The 18,065-nt window shown below is 38.6% G+C and overlaps 1 protein-coding gene across 1 annotated transcript in view; it reads right to left on the bottom strand.

Annotated features, from left to right (window-relative positions):
- The window catches only part of SCIN (scinderin), a 72,703-nt gene extending 55,954 nt beyond the window's left edge, over positions 1-16,749 (bottom strand). The window contains exons 1-3 of the mRNA XM_029957445.1: positions 16,551-16,749; positions 9,600-9,754; positions 4,503-4,664 (exon numbers count right to left, since the gene is read on the bottom strand). Coding sequence (XP_029813305.1) covers positions 4,503-4,664; positions 9,600-9,754; positions 16,551-16,749 — 516 coding nt within the window. The remainder of the gene's footprint in view (positions 1-4,502; positions 4,665-9,599; positions 9,755-16,550) is intronic.
- Between the last annotated feature and the right edge of the window lie 1,316 nt (positions 16,750-18,065).

Here is an 18,065-nt window from a genome sequence, read left to right as displayed (position 1 = left end):
GTTGTTACTTAACCTTCTAATTTCTGTATAAGTCTAATTACATGAAACAGAAGTTGGTGTTTTGATTTTTTACTTTGCTTTTCTGTTTGGAGTGTCATTGCAACTACTGTATTGTAAATGATGGAAAATAATTGCATATATTTTATTTTTAACCCTTCCATAGCAACAGAAGCTTAACTGAAAAGTCAAGTTGAACTATAGATGAAAAAAGAGAATTACATCTCTATATACATGACTACATGAGACTATATGCTTTATGTTGGGCAGATGTACATTTGTTGAAACATCTGTTGAGTGACTGTAAGTTCTGGGCCTTATACCATGGACAAAGTGAATGAGTGAGGCTAATAAGTGGATGGACAGGCAATATGGAAAATGCTCAAGGCAAGTCTGTAAGGTTATAGGAAATAGGAGATAAAATCTTGCCTAATTCTACAGGAGTGCAATGTGGGATGGGGAAGAAGGGAGAAAGAGGCCAAGGAATACATTATAAAGAAGAAGCAATATCAGAGTTGAATATTTAAGGATGAGATGGTAATGGGATGCTGACCAAAGAAAAGTGTTGCAGAGGAAAAGGATTCTAGGCAAAGGAAACAATGTGTGTAAAAGCAAAAGCATGGTGACTTGAGGGGAAGTCTCATGTCCAGGGCAATGAGAGGGTACCATGGTGATAAAGAGCACGGGAAGAATTAAGGAGATACTCAGCAGGTAGAAGAGAGTGGACCTAGTGATTGATTAAATGTGCAGCCCCTGGGAGAAATCATCCAGATGACTTCTGGATTTGGGGTTGGAGGTCTGAAGGAGTGGTAGCTCCATTTAACATGATAAGAATGATAAGATATCATTTTGGAATCAGAGGTGAGGTTGTTGGTTCTATTTTAAGACTTGCCCAGTTTGAGGTTTCTGGGATATACACAAGAAATATCTGGGAGGTAGTGTGAAATATTGAATAGAGTTCAGGCAAGAGATCCAAGTGAGACCATAAAATTGAGATTTGCCAGCAAGAATGAATAAAGAGACAATGCCCAAAAGTGGAATCCTTAAAAAAAAAAAAGACTAGACGGGGTGGGCACACCAGGCAAAGAATAATGAGAAAGAATGACTTGAAAGGGAAGAGAAGGAGGGCCAGGGCAGGGTGACACTTACGTAGAAGGGGATAACCAGAAGTGTCAACTGCGGCACAGGAATGGAGCAGATAATATGCAAAGTGTCCACTGGATTTAGCAGAAGGCATTGTTGCCCATAAGATAAACAGTTTCAGAGAAATGGTGGGAGTGAAAGTCAGGAAGCGTGGGTTGCAGGCCAACTGGTAAATGAGGAAGTGAAGACCAATGTTTCAAAGGAGCATGAGGGAACAATGACAGGGGGTAAGAGGTTATAAATAGCAAGGCGAGTGGGGCAAAGCTTCATAACTGACCAAACAAATTAACAAGGAAACAGAACATGCCCAACAGCACAATTAGTAACTGACCACAGAAATTCCTCCTCCTGTGAAATCCAATTCTCTCTTAGTGGCTGACTCTGACACATGTGTCTAAAAGAGTTATGCCCAGATCCCAAACTTTAGGAATATGGAATTTTTTTCATTATCATTCACCTTCTGTAGTTACTGATGGCTTTATTGCAAGATATTTAGGTGTGATTTTGTTACCCATTTCTACAACTACCTCAACTACCTCATAGCTTTAATGAGGAAATGATGATTAATAAATTCACCAATATTAAAATACACAGTTCAAAAGCACTTCTCCAAAGATTCAGTACATTCCAGGTTCCTAAGATCTAGCCATGTTCCATATTATTTTCTGAAAACACACTGAATATAAGATAGCTGATCTAAACCATCTTCTAAAATGTTGATGATTTTCTTAACTTTCAAAGTGATTAAATGGGTCATTTTACAATCTCATGCTTTTGATTGAGCTGGTTTACACTGTCATATTTAGGAAATATTTACTGTAATCTCACATCCTACAACAGCCAATGTTTCTAAGGTATATGGCATATCATATTAATGGTAGTGATTGTTTATCAAATAGGTTGGCTTCCCTCAAACACAATAAAAATATAGGATTTAGATGATATCCATAACTTTAGTCTTGACCAGCTGGCTCTAGTTAGATGAGAGCTTTAGATGTCTAACCTGCTTTTTTCATACCTGTATAATAAAACCAACCTGAAGAAACTGAACTGGCTTCTTTTTCTGCTCTCTAATGCAGAAAGTGGGTATGAAATTGTGAACTGAATTAAATCTATTAAAATATTTTAATAGAGAAATATTTTTTCTGATGTCCTTCTTAGTTGACTGTGACACGCCCCAAAAATAAAGTCCCCAAGGTAATTGCAAGATCTTATCACCACTTAAAAATTGTTGGCAGCATACAACTGGTTAAAGGTTAGTAACATAAAAAGAGATAATGTGAGTTAAAGAGAGTATCTGTAGTACTCCAATGCTTGAGTCGTACCAGGGTATCCCTTTGGGATGTAGAATATTTCTACAAATAAAAGATAATCTAACCCAATGACCTCCACAACAAAGTCACTCCAAATGTCTCTAACCAGGCATGAAAGCAGGAGACAACTTGAAAGTCATTAAACGTAATCAACTATATAAAAGAAATATAATTTACTAATAAATAGATGAATGTCCTTGAATTTCTAATATAGGCTCTGCCCCTATTTTATGAGCCTGTATTTATGGGTCATACTCTCCCATAGCAGATATTACCCAGAGGAAGAGAAGATATGTCATTGGGACCACAATCTTCCTACCATAGCACCCAACGATCTAGCCCATTGTGGAAGCTCAATACTTGCTCAGGAAAATAATAGATGATTTCATTAACAACACTACTTTTAGTAGATTTTAAGCTGGATTAGACATAATCCTGAATTCAGCAGATTCTGAAACTATCGCAAAATATTCTGTTAGAAAGCCACACCATCTCATATCCTACTAAGTTAGCTTAGTGTAGTGAAAAGAATGTAAATGAAGAATAGAAAACCCCAGGTCAAACCCAAGTTACCACCCAACCTGTATCAATGCAAGTCCTTGTTCATACCCTGTATGACTTTTCTTTTGTGAAACCACAATGATAGCTGTCACTTCCAGATGTGACTCTGTGTCAGAGGAGACTGAATCATAGTCAGCATAGGCTAGAAGTACCATCAGAAATTAGAGTCGAGATGAAAACAATAAATGAAGAAGTTAGGGCTTGAAGAGGTTAATGACTTGCTCAAGATTGAAGAGTAGGTAGTTAGTTGGAAAGCTGAACTGGAAGCCATTCATGGTAATTAAAGAGGTTACTGCCCGTATGAAGCAATTACATTATACAAAGTTATTTTAAGAAAAATATTTTCAAGTAATGGCAGTGATGAATTACATTATCAACAGGAAATGCTCTTCTGTTTAGGGGCCCCAGAGATTATCTAATCAAATACCTGAATTTTATAGATGAATCTTAGATTAAAGTCAATGTATTCTAAGTTGTGTTTTCTTGCCTCTGCTGCTTTGCCCATGGGTTTTCAATGGTAGGGAATGCCTTTTAGGTCTACTTTATTGTATTTCCACTTTACAAAATTTAAAAACCCCAACTTAAATCCCACCATATAGAGTCCACAAACGACCTTGAAATAATACTTCTTTTTGGGGCACCTGGATGGCTCAGTTGGTTAAGTGGCCAACTTCGACTCAGGTCATGAATTCGCAGTCTGTGAGTTTGAGCCTCGCGTCGGGCTCTGTGCTGACAGCTCAGAGCCTGCTTCAGATTCTGTGTCTCCCTCTCTCTCTCTGCCCCTCCTCTGCTCATGCTCTGTCTCTCAAAAATAAAATAAATGTTTAAAAAATAAAAAAATAATACTTCTTCTCAAGATAACAATGATTAATAAATATACCTGAACTTAGAGGGCCCTCTTTTCCTGGAAGAAAACGTAGGTCAGATATTGCACATCCCATTAAGATGATACTTGATATTTGTACTTGTGCCTTTTAATAACCTTAAAATAATTAAAAAGTATGAAATAATATGGTATAGTGTATATGTGATATATATACAAAAATACCTCCTAAAAACTCCTCAGGGAGGCTGTTTCGACTCATCCTGTGTCCATTTGAAACTCTAGAACCTTTGTTTTCTGGGGAAATCAATTTTCCCTTCACAAAATGTTTTCCCACACCCAATTAAGAACAGAAATAATTAGCGGAAATTCTGTTCAGACACAAGGGTAAATATATTAAAAATTACTCAATGTGTGTTCTATGGTAGGAAGAACTAAATCACTACTCCATTCTAAACCTATCAAAGAAAATAAAAACTTTGAAGTCCCATTTTGTGTTATTTAAATACTTGCCAATTTGTCATGTGATATGATTGCCTCTCTCATAAACATGACCTCTTCCTAGTGTGTAGAGGAGGGGAGTATCTTCCATGACAGGTACATTGGATTTGATTTGAAGACAATTCACTTTCCTTTAGGCGGCTCCATGTGTATGTAAGACTTACCGTGCCAAGGTCAATGATGAAGCAGTCACCCTTGTTGAAACTGTCCCAGCTAAGGGGAACTTCTGTGGCCCTGACCACTCTCCGACCCTTCACATGCAGGAGCCTCTTAGCGGTCAAGTCATTTGTGAGAACATGATTTAGCCCAGATGCCACACCTCCAGCCTGATCAGTGGGAGGAAGACAGAAAACAAAACAAAAACAGATGAGGCTTCTAACTAAAAACATATAAAACCACAGGTGTACAAGCCAAAAACTGCCTGTCGGGCCAAGATAAAACAGCAACCTAAGAGCATGTGTAAAAACTAAGTATGCAGAAGAGAATGAGTTGGCAAATCAACACTTTTTTTAAGGCCTTTTGTCTTTCCTGTTTTAACCTTTTAATTTAATATTGCAAGTATTTACTAAAAACCTTCAGTGCATAAAACCTGCCACATAAATGAAAGGAAGCAGTAGTTCTGGACTTTGGGGAACTAATGATTTTCAAATCACTGAGTGAGAAGGCAGATAAAACTGCAGGGAACAGGAGACAGGAGGATGGGGGAGAGTCAGAGGTAACAAGACCAAGATAGGAGAGAACTAGACACCCCAAAATTCCCATGTCACACACAGCATTAGGACAGAGAAGGGGCATTGAGTGCTGGCCAGGTATGGGAGGATCCTACTTAACGATCTTTGTTATAACATTATTAAAAACTCTTTCCTCCTTTTTTTTCTTGAAGTGCAAGCCTGAGTATTCATACCCTAAATTTGGTTGCACATCCCAAAGCAAAACAAAATAAAACTATATACAATTAACAAATGTTAAAAGGTTGGGGCTCCTGAGTGGCTTAGTCAGTTAAGCGTCTGACCTCAATTCAGGTCATGATCTCACAGCTTGTGAGTTCAAGCCCTGCGTCTGGCTCTGTACTGACAGCTCAGAACCTGGAGCTTGCTTTGGATTCTGTGTCTCTGTCTCTGCCCCTCCCCGTCTCGCACTGTCTCTCTCAAAAATAAATAAACATTAAAAAAATTTTTTTAAATAAAAAATGTTAAAGAAAATGATTAACCATATTCAAATACATCTTCTTACATTATTTGAAATCAACTTTTAACTTTTCATTTTTTTCTACAATTAAATGTTAGAAACAATAATCTTTATTTATTTCCATAATTAATCATGAGGCAACATGCATAATATATATGGAGTGTAAGCAAATCACTTTTATTGATCAAAGCCTCCTACAATAATATGGTAAGAAAATTAGCAGTATAGGAAACCTGTAAAATAATCCAATTTCCAAATTTATTACATAAATATACATGGTAAATCCAAAGAAAGAAGTTAAGCTGCCTATGTAATCATCTGCACATTCTTGAAATTTCCACTGACTAAAATTTCACCGTGTCTGGGAAAAGAAAGACTCTCATGAATAGAAAGGTTATATTACTATAGGCTAAATGTTGACTTTTTGAGACCACTGTAACCACAAATTTTAAAATACATAATAATTCCTCAGCCCATAATTTTGCAAAGAATGCCAAAAATGAACAAACTAAGTATTATACAATAAAAATAAATACGAGTTTTCATCTATACTACTTTGCTTGGCCATTTACCCTTTTTTAATATTAAGACTTTATTTTCTTAGAGTAGTTTAAATGTCACAACAAAGCTGAGGGGAAGGCTCAGAGATTTTCCATCTACCCACGACCTGACAGACATGCATTTCCTCCCCCATTATCAGTATCCCTCGCCAGTTATATTTGTTACAACTGATGAACCTATGACACATCCTAATGACACATTATTATTAAGGACCCAAAGTCCTTAATTTAAATTACATTTCACTCTTGTGCACTCTTTCAGTTTGAACAATGTATAATGATGTGTATCATTTCACTTTTTAAAAAGTGCATTATGATCTGAAAAACAGTGTAAGAACACTGTGATCTGGAAAAAGTTATAAGATACAGACCAGACTGAGACGAGGATACTTAGATAACATTTAAGCTAATGCCATATAGTGAACCATCAGACGGATAACCAGTCTGAACATTTAACATTATTTTAAAAATTAATTTTGTCTTTAATATTTGATGTGAAAAATGCACAAAAGAAAAACTCTTAAGTTTCATATATGTTTGTTTTTGATAGTAAGTAGTTCTAGAATAGTGTTAGAATTAACCCTAGAAACTCCCAGTCTCTTTCTACCTTCACAAGGCAGAATGAAAAGCAAGGTGCATGATCCTCTAAATCAGTGGCACCATAAAAAGTTTTGCTGACTGATGGATGTTTCATCATCACTATTACAATCGTGGCTGTGCTGGGTCTTATTGAGCTTGGGAAAGGTGTGATTAACTAGAGATTTAATATAAGGGAGTAGTGGTAAATAATAGTCATCTATAACCCCCCAACTCCCTTAAAAATTACTTTAAAGGGGTGCCTGGGTGGCTCCGTCGGTTGAGCGTCTGGCTTTGGCTCAGGTCATGATTTCATGGTTCGTGGGTTCGAGCCCCCTGTCAGGCTCTGTGCTGACAGCTCAGAGCCTGGAGCCTGCTTCAGAATCTGTGTCTCCCTCTCTCTTTGACCCTCTGCTGTTTGTGCTGCCTCTCTCTGTCTCTCAAAAATAAAGATTTTTAAAAAATTCATTAAAAAACTCACATCATTTAAATGTCATGAGAAGATGGTCTTAATGTTGCCTAGCTGAATCTTTATATTAAACATGGTAACTAAATATGGCTGTTGTTGGCTCAGTAATGGTAGGCTTTGTCAAACTGTGTCCATCCCAAACAGATACAATACCCTGTGTCATAGTGTAATCTTAAGTAAGAAATTCATCTTGATAGTTGAATCATTTATTTATGTTTAGAGCATCATGATATAATGATTGCCAGCTTAGGCGCTGAGGTCAGATGGTCACCCAGGTACTTAACAGCTATTAGACCTTGGCAAGTTACATAGTTTCTCCAAGACTGTGCTTACACACCTTAATAGGGTGACAGTTTTAGAAACTGCAGCATGGGGTGCTACTTGGATTAAATGAGATGATACACATGAAGTGCTTAGCACATTCTTTTAAGCATGAAATTAAGTATAACATAATACTCTTTGCTATTCTGGGTGGCAAGTTATCTTGGCTTCCACATTTCCTATCAAGTACTTTGTAATTGCACACATTGTTATCTGCTCAATGTCATTAACGATAACGATTTTTTTGTTGATAAACTTGACCTCCATTTGGAAATATCTTCTTTCTAAAATAAGCTGATCTGTGGTAACTTTGATATTGATAATTACAAGATAATTATCTTATGACTGTAAAACTGCTTTTTATGTCCACTTTTAAATATATATCCAGAAGTTTGATTTCGGTAGTCTTGTTAATAGCCAGAAGGATTAATAATATCACAAGTTCTTACTGACTGCAAATGCACTGTATATGTATTTTATTATTTAATTTAATCTTTAATCCTTTTAATACCTAAAAGAGGAAGCTTTTTTAATGCCCAATATATTTTTGTGGGAAACGGAGCACAGAAACTTTGCATAGTTGCCCTGAGCTAAACAAGTTATATATAGCAGAAATGGGTTTATCACCGAGATGAGGTCATAGCGCATGCTTTGAGTAACTACAAGACCCAGCTTATTCAAAATGTTGAATTCACTGACATGAAGGAAGTTGCAGGATCATTTGATATAAACTGTAGGAACTCATGTGAATTAAATAAAATGGGAAGTAATGGTTTCATATTTAGGGTTGTTCCTAGCCTAGAGTGATGATTTTAAGATAGAAGAGAACTTTTAAGCATTTATTCTCATCACAATGGAATCACAAAATATTCACTAAAGCTCTGATCAGGTAAAAGTAGAAACAAAATGTGTCACTGTAGTAGACACATTTAATATATATTCAGAACTCTCGCTTAGCTCTGAGGTGTTCAGTAGGCTAATATGCTCAAAGGGTGAAGTGGTAGGGTCTGCAGAACACCTCTTAGAGCATGTTTGACCTTGAAAAAGATTGCTTCCAAACTGTTTGTTTAGGGAGGTATTTCTTACGCTTTAACTGAATACGCTTGGGGCGAAGAGGATTGTGAAGGGCTGCCAGTCTACAAGAATCACAGAGAGAATTCCAGGAAAAAAGGCTGTCCTTCATTGAAGGTTGCCTTAAAAGGAGAAAACTATTTAACTTGTTTCTGTTGTTGTTTTCCCCAAAAGCAAAGCCAGTTGATGATTAGTGTTTCTGACCAAAACACATGAACGGTGCGCATATGTGTGTGGTGGTACATGTATATTTGACTTTGTGAGGCTGAACCACATATAGATTCAACTCAATGTTGTTTCATTTGTATCATTTCCAAGATCAAGCCACACTATTTGGGAAATGTGTGTATAGCTCTTGCTATTGACTGGAATTATAGTTGTTATATTTTATTAACATGTTCCAGAAAAACAGATTCCCAAGTCCTGGGTTATTTGCAGTAAGTTCAGAGGTTCTCTAGAATTGCATAAAAAAATATCAATACCCAAGTTGCCAGTACTTAATTATTGAAGTAACTCCACAAAATTTTTAAGGGCTTTCCTGTGACAACATTCCTGAGAGCTCTTAATTTTATTAAAAATTGACCTACTAAATGAAATTAAGTCAGACTATTTCCCATATTATACCCCCATTCCACAAACGTTTACTGAGCACCTACTGTTGGTCCAGGGGGTACTGGTGTAAATCAGTAAACCAAACAGATTGAAACAAAACCAAAGCAAAAAGCCCTGTCCTCCCTGAACATTCATTCATTCTATGAAGTCATGAGGTGTAGATGGATCAGAATAGAAAGGGGTCATAGGGGCGCCTGGTTGGCTCAGTCAGTTAAGCACCGGCTTCAGCTCCGGTCATAATCTCGCGTTTCTCATCTCGCATTTCGTGGGTTCGAGCCCCGCATCTGGCTCTGTGCTGACAACTAGCTCAGAGCTTGGCACCTGCTTCAGATTCTGTGTCTCCCTCTCTCTCTGACCCTTCCCTGCTCACACTGTCTCTGTCTCTCAAAAATAAATAAAAGACATTAAAAAATTTTAGAATAGAAAGGGGGTCATAATGAAAACAGTTCAAGAGAGCTGCTTACCTTGTATTTCAGTCCTCCTTTGAAATAGCTAACAAAGTCGGTGGATTCATAGCCTTGAACTTCTCTACTCTGCACCGGCTTGCCACCCAAATAGTCATCCATCTGGACAGTAAAGATGGCAGCAGCTGCATATTCATCCTGAGTACACTCCTTTCCTGAAATTGAAAGGACAGCCCTTCACTTATCAAGCAAGGAAAAGGACTGAGGCAGAATTTCTGCTAAGAAAATGCTCCGATATTTTCTCCGAGTTACACAGCAATATAATAAACCATTTAGGCAGAACAGTCTTTTAACAGAAATGGTATAATATAAAAATAGTATTTTCCTAATATGTAAAAGAATTGTTTTCTTCTTGCTTTCCAATTCTTTTTAAAAATATTTTTTTGAAAAGAAATAGTGCTGTCTGTATATGATCAAGAAGATATAACACTATATTCTAGTAGGATTCAGATTCATTTGGTAACCAGATCAGACTATGAAAATGTTTTCCAATTGTTTTAGCCTTTATTAGCATCGATCTTTAGGTTTCCAATATGCCAGTATGTTAATATTTGTATGGAATATGAACAGCATAGGCCATAGATGAATAGCTTTAGAAAAGCAAGTGGTTTGCAGAGTGGGAAATGAATGCAACTTGACCTTACCCCTCTTTCCAAGTATGACGATCCCCCTTCGTTATCTTATTGGTGTAAGATCATGTTCTCTGAGGGGAAAGGGAAAGTATAGAAAATAGATACTAACATCTATTGAATGTGAATGTACATATTATTATACCAGGAATCTAACACACAACACACACTTAATTTTCACAATACTAGTATAAATCCCATCCAGCCGACGTCATGGAGGTCAAAACACTAATTCACATCCTTCAGAAATGTGAGCTGGGACACACCTGAGGGAAACTCAAATTTTATAAAAGACATTTCAAAACCCTTGCTACATCTGAGCTTTGTGCAAACCATAAATGATTTCAGAAATAACAATAGCTAACATATATACATTTATAGTATTCTTGCACCAGGCCAGATACTGGGCCAGTGTTTTACATGGATGATCTCATTTAATCCTCAAGCAACTGCATGCAGCAGAAATATTTTCTACCATGTTACAACAAAAGAAATGGAGGCTTAGAAAGGCCAAGTAACTTTCCCAAGGTCATAAAGTTAACCTTGGTATAACTGTTGTAGAAAGTCCAGAAGCTCTAATAATACTACAGTTCACCTGAAACCCCAATATTGTGACTATTCACCAAAATTAAAGAAAGAAAAACAGTCAGCTATATTAATGGAAGAATTGTATTTCTTTACATTCCTCTGTTAACTCTCAAAGGAGAGTTGTCTTCTCAGGGGAAAAAAAAATCCACTAGCAAGAAGAATATTTGACATGGTATCAAGTTTGTGAACTTCTTTTGTGGCCAAAGGAAATAAAAACACAGATGCAGTTGTACAGTCCAAAAGAACTAGTGTCATTTTTCTGCTCACTTTCCCCGCCATGCATGAGAATACTAATAAAGGCACAGATACAGATTTGCACAGAGATGTTTTAGAGGGAAGCTTAAATCAAGGTTAATATCATATGTGCTAAGATAATGTGCTTGACATAAACATTCTTATTGAGTACAAGTTGAAACACAAATTTCTTTAGACAGAGGTAAATGGACAATCATGCAATGAATGAATGAACTGGAAGTAAGTTAATTAAATTATGCTATCATTTGTGGATGCTTGCCTACTGTGCTGAGTCAAGGATATCAGTATGAATAAACTAGAGGGTTTGCTTTAAAGATTTGAAAGGTCCTAAGGAAGCCAATCCTAGCCTTTGAATGTGAAAACTAGAATCCAATTCAGTGATATCATGTTGCAATTCTAGCAAGTGTTCAGAAACTTATGTACTTGCTCTATGAATTTTGTTTATGACTTCATTTATTTTCCCTTTCCTGATTTTACCAGTGTCTTTCAAGTTATGTTACATTCTTTTGTGTTATGTTCTTTTATATTATGTTATCTTATATTATACTTGCACATAGGCTGCAAAGTTGCTAGAATTCTTTGGGGATATGATGATTTTATATATAAAACAGATTAAAAGGGAGGTTTAATAAGTAGGTTAATCCAATGGCCATTCATGATAAAAACTCTTACAAAGTTAAGAATCCAAGAGAATATCCTCAACTTAATAAGCAGAATCCACAAAAACACACAGCTAATACAATTCTTAATAGTGAAGGACGGAATGTTTTCTCCCTAACCTGGAACATGGGAAATCCGCTCTTACTACTCTTACCTTAACATATCACGGGAAGTTCTAACTTTTGCAATAAGCTAAGAAAAAGAATAAAAACATAAACATTGGAAAGGGGGCAATAAAAGTCCCTATTTAGAGATAACAGGATTGTCCATATAGAAAATATGAAGGAATACTCAAGAAAAACAAACAAAAACTCCCAGAATAAGTGCATTCAGCAAGATAGTAGGATCAAGGTTAACCAGTAACAAAAATCAGTCTCGTTTTTTGTATAGAAATAATGAACATGCAGAAATTGAAATTAAAAACAATACCACTTGCAATGACTCCAAAGAAACAGGTATATATTTAATAAAACTGGTATATGATCTATATGCCAAAAATGATAAAATGTTGATTAAAAAATTCAAAGACCTTACCAAATATAGAGACATAATAAGATTATGAGACCCAATATAATTAAGATTTTAATTTTCCCCAAGTTGATCTACAAGCTTAATGGTATTTGTATCAAAATTACATAATGGTGTATTATAGATTACAGAATTGTATTGTAAAATTTATATGAAAAGGCACGAGCCCGGAAAGAGCTAAAACAACTTCTGACAATAATAAATAAGATTGAAGAGATTATTTTATCTGATGTTATGGTTTACTATACAGCTACAGTAATTAAGACAATGTGGTACTGGTGGAAGGAGAGATCGACAGACCACATTTGCCCCAGTGGTACCATGTTTCAGACTATAGTATAGTTTGGAATGGTACAGTGTATTAAAGCACAAATATGTAAGTACAATAGGGCACAGAATGCAGGAACCAGAATACAGATATTGATACAGCGCACTTATCTGTGTTATACTACTCCAATTTCACTGTGTGTTTGTACATTTAGTTCTCTAAAATTTGATCACGTGCAAATTCATGTATTCATCATCCCAGTCAAGAAACTGTAGAGTTACATCACCAAAAGGTCCCTTATATGTTGTCCTTTTATAACGACCCCCACCTCCCACCTGCACCAGCTCCTCCCCACCCCATCCCTAAGCCCTAATAACAACAAATCTAAGATTCTATCATTTTGAAAATGTTATGTAGATGGAATCATACACCAGGGAACCTCTTGGCATTGTTTTTTTCACCTAGCATAATTTCCCAGGGATTCATCTGAGTCATTCTGTGTATCGTCCTTTTCATTGCTCAGTGGTGTTCTCTGGTATAGGTATATCAAAGTTTGTTTTAACAAGTCACCTGTGGAAGGACATAAGGGCTCATTCAAGTTTTTGTCTATTTCAAATAAAGCTGCTATGGACATTCGTGCGTATGTTTTTACATGAATCTAAATTTTCATTTCTCTGGAAGAAATGCCTATGAATGCAATTGCTAGGTCATATGGCCACTGCAAGTTTAGTTTTCTAAGAAAGAATCAAACTCTCTTCATAATGGTTGTCCATTTTATACTCTCCCCTAAGCAATGTATAAAAATCCAGTTTCTCAGCACCCTCACCAGCCCCTGTATAGTCTAAGTTCCTTGCATTGTACACTGTATTCTGTAATCCAATTCTTTGGATTCTCAGCACCTTGCAGAGAACCAAGCACAGACTGGATACACCACAGATGTTTGCTACTCTCAAATACATTTATGTAATGTCTAAAATTGGAAGGTAGAAATGACCAGGGTGGGTGGGTGTTTGTCATGTAGGTCCAGGATGTGACAGAGTAGCTTTATTACCCCGTCGTGCCCATGGCCATGAGGCCCTAAGGAACTAGAAGCAGAGGTGGATGCATTTAAACTGCCAGATACAAAGCTAAAAAAGTTTTTTAGGAAGGACCAATGCAACAACTTTTAAGTTATATGCAACAAATTCTTACTTTGTAAAGTAAATAAAAGAAAAAAATAATAAAAGGAAATAATCTGGGATAGGCAAGGGCATTGCAGAAAGCCACTGAGGGACAGAGCAGGGAGGTGGCTCTTCCTCTGTTCTTCCATTCTGTGTCCTGCTTCTCCTGGTTTCTCCTCTCCTCCTCTTATATAACCTGTTTCTTCCTTTCTGTCCAATCCACCTTTTCCATCCCAACCTGATTCTAATTTCACTGTCTTTCATCCTCCTTCTAAATGATTTCCTATAGTCAAACTTTCTTTCCCCCTGAACTTTCAGCTCTCCCCCTCGGAACTTTTTCTCAGTCCGTCTCTCTGATTAACCCTTATGAATTGATACAAATTCAGGGGTTGGGTAGAATATTTTGGACGAAATCCAACTAGCGTCAGGGAACTAAAGTAGGAAGAACTGCTAAACAATTCCATCCAAAGCTGCTGGTTAATGTTTTACTCTAAACTTTTCCATGCTCCCCGTGATTTTCTCGTGTACTAGATCTCCCAATTACCCTCATTTTCCTTTTTTCTGTCAAAGCTTCTCCACTTCCCTGCTTCCCCAGAACTAGAGACACTGTCTCTTTCATGGTAGATTTAGCACATTTTATCTGTGTTATATCACTTTGTCTTACTGTGTCGTTGAAATCATAAACTTTAAAGGAAGGCTCATAAATTATTCACATGCAAAAATGCCTTACACAAAGCTGGGCACAGTGAGTAATAACTGAATTCACTCATGAATTAACGTACTATTAACTTCAGCTTTAGCAGATCTTTAAAATGATGGAAGTGTTTCTACCCAAGGCATTTTCTATTACAATTTTTGAAATTGGTGAGCCCTAAATGAATAATGTGAATAATGAGTTAATGTGAATCTGTGAACCCTAAAAACCAATTTGCTTAATGAGCTTCTTTGGATAAGAAAGAACCCATTAAATAGGAAAAACAAAAAACAAAAAACAAACAAAAAAAAAACACCTGTGTTCATAGCCCTCTTGAAGTCTCCTGACAAAAGTCAAACCTAACTGTTGTCTACAGCAGAATATGAAGTCCTTTCACACTTTTAATTCACCAAAATTACAAATGTGGCATTTCAGACAACTCTTATTCATTCCAGATCCAAGTTCTGAACAGAAAGATACAGATGAGGACATTACTATTCTACCTGGCATCATTCATTCATGAACATGGGGGTTTTTTTTTTTAATTTTTTTTTTTTTTGGTTTATTTATTTTTGAGACAGAGCACGACCAGGGAAGAAGGGGCAGAGAGAGAGAGGGAGACACAGAATCTGAAGCAGGCTCCAGGCTCTGAGCTGTCAGCACAGACTCCTATTGGGGCTCGAACCGCAAGATCATGACCTGAGCCGAAGTCGAACACTTAGCCGACTCAGCCACCTAGGCGCCCCATGAACATGGTTTTATATTAACGTTTCAGTGATTTCTGGTGTAAAATATAAATCAATCAGTCTAATATAGGAATAACGGCACTACACTAGGAAAACAGAATGTATATGGAACTTAGCTTGAGCTTCGCCAAGTAAGCACAAAATTTTAATATCAAATGCTATAATAAAAACAGTTCTCTCTCTTTATAGTTCTTATTTGGAGGGTCTGCATGAGGTGTTCACCACCACTGAGAACATCATTTCTCAATATTTTTCTGCCATTTTAGTTCTTAAAATCGTCAAAAGTTAGAAATAAAAATGATGGTTTTTCAAGGACTTAAAAATGTGTGTGTGTGGTTTCGTGTTCTCCCCACAGGCTCAGGAATAAAGCTAAAAATAAAGAAACACGTCTAGGGGAGGCAATCTAGTCTAAAAAGAAGGCAGTGAGTCTCAGATAATCGGCACGTTGTTAGAAGGGGTGTGCCCACTGGAACAGGATCTTACGGGGAGAGGTTGAACATTCAGGATGTTTACGGGTAAAAGTAGAAGGTGGAAAAAGTAGAACACACAAGGCCCAGTATTCTGACAGCCTGGCGCAAGCGCAGCCCAAAATAATTACTACTGCTGAAGGAGCGGTTTTGTTTCACACGGTGTCCTCGTTCAAGCAGATAAATAATAATATTCTTGAAAATAATTATTATAATAGAGCAACTCATCTAAATAATAAATATGCCATGTAAAGCCATTTATTTATATTGACTATATCTGTATTTTTCCCTTTCTTCCATCCAGGGTCGCCAACATCCTGAACAAGAATTTGTCAGCAGAACGTGTGAGCAAGTGGGTCATGATTTAAAGCCACCCAGAGCACTAACCGCCATAATTTGTGGAGAAATAGAAGCTGGCGCCCAAGGGCGAAAACTAAAAATAAATTAATTAGAGAAATGGGGGCGGGGGCACTTCTTGCCAGCTGCGGTGGGTACCTGCAAACCTGTTTGACTGCATCTCCTCCAGGACTGAACTTGTCAGAAGGCGAGCGGGACTTGGCCAGGGCGGGGGGGCTAAGCAGCGGCCCCGGGGGGCGCGGGTGTGCAGACTGGAAGGTCAAAGCGGCGAGAAGCTGGAGGAACCAGCCTCAAAGCCCGGGTGACGGGCCTGACAAACTGACAAACTGCTCCCGACTTCGCCGAGCCCCGCGCCTGCAGCGGCGTTCGCCCGAGCGGGCTCTGGCGGGAAGCGGCCAGCCGAAAGGGGGAGGTCCGGACGGGGAGCGACGGGCGCGACGGGCGCGACGGTCTCCAGGCCAGCCCGGTTTGCGGCTCCCCTCTCCCGCTACTTCACCCGCACCTCCCCCTCCGCCTCCAGCCTGCAAATCTCAGCGTCCGGCGGCCTCGCCCCTCCCCGACCCGGACGCGCCGGGGTCTCGCAGCCTGCACCCCCTTACCTAGCCAGAAGTGCAGGCGGTAGGTGAAACCCCGGCTCGCCTTGGTCGTGCGCAGCACCAGGTATGCGTCCCCGACGTAGAAGTCGCCGTAAGCGCTCTCGGGCACTGGCACGAGCTCGAGCTTCTCTACCCTCCAGACCTGCAGCCCCGCCTGCTTGCCCGCCTGGGCGAACTCCTCGTGGTACAGCCCCGAGGCCATGGCTCTTGCCGGCAGCGCTCTGAGTAAGGGGCGCGGACCTCGTCTATCTGAGAGCCGGACTAATCCGAAATGGACAGAAGCGACCCTGTTTGCAGAGACTTTATAGGGCTCGTCGCGCGGGGGGGCGGGGCTCGGAAGCGGGAGGGGCAAGTACCCTAGGCGGGGTTGCTCGAATGTGGGGATTCCTTCTCTATCAGAGCTAAGCGCCTGGTGCCCTCCGCCTACGCCCTACCCCGAGTTAGCAGGAGAATCAGAACCTCAGAAATCGTCAGATCCGGAGGGAACTTACAGAAACTCCTAAAAATGCCTCCTAGTCTTAGGAAGGACTTTTTTCCCCCCCTGGCATCAGATGGAGGAGATTAACAATCGAAACTCTGATTGGCGCAACGTTCTTGCGTTATCCAGATAACAATCATCATAATCACGAACTCCATCATTTCACTTGCCAGTCTCTCCATCTCTGATAGCCGAAATTTCCGTCTTGATCTTTGCAGTTCGAAGATGCCGTGAAAACCAAAACTTGTCAGGTTTCTCGGAAAAGACGAAAACCTGGAAGGCTGGTAGTCCTAAGCAGAAGACAGAGCTCTGTAAATCCTGGGGTCCAGGAGCTGGGGTTAAACTCTGCTTCCGTTGGCCAGGAGAGTTGCTGAAAGATAGCAGCCCTCGTCCTGGGGTGTTCTCAAGACTGCGTTGTTTCTGTCTGTGGCGTTTGGCGCAGCTTGCCTTGTGAGTTACCTGTTACCGGACCTCGGTTTCTCATTTGTACTCTACAGTTTTTGCTTTTGCAACACTGTGACATGCATGTGGAAGTTTACTTTTTATTTTGCACGCTTTTAACCGAAGCTGGTATGGCACAGGCTTTTGTTATTGAAAAAGCCAGTCACTAAGGATCTAAAGGTTTAGAAGGTGATTTTTATGCATGTGCATTTTCTTTTCACTGTTTCCCAAATTACAAGAGTCCCCCGAAGGTCACTAATAATATACAATTCGATTTTTCTTTAATTAATTATGTTTTTAAATAGGTATTACGTGACTATGAGAAAAAAATTCAAAAGTACAAATGAGATGACACAAGTATATGATTTGTGTAGGTTATGTAGAAAATGTTCACTAATGAGCTACTTTTTGTGACAGTAGGCTTTCTTTTGCTCCTCTGATTACCTCCTCCATCCTTCTAAATCCTGTGGTTTTTCCCTTAGGGAAGACTTGCATGGACTAAAACAACTGGTCTTTGATGACTTCTAGCTTAGAGTTTGGTTGGAAATCAGAAGGTAAGAGGAGAGTGAAATCAGAATACTAATTTACTTGGTCCCTTC

This window comes from Suricata suricatta, chromosome 2 (genome assembly GCF_006229205.1).
Source record: "Suricata suricatta isolate VVHF042 chromosome 2, meerkat_22Aug2017_6uvM2_HiC, whole genome shotgun sequence".
Lineage (NCBI taxonomy): Eukaryota > Metazoa > Chordata > Mammalia > Carnivora > Herpestidae > Suricata > Suricata suricatta.
This window is presented reverse-complemented; position numbering and strand designations above follow the sequence as displayed.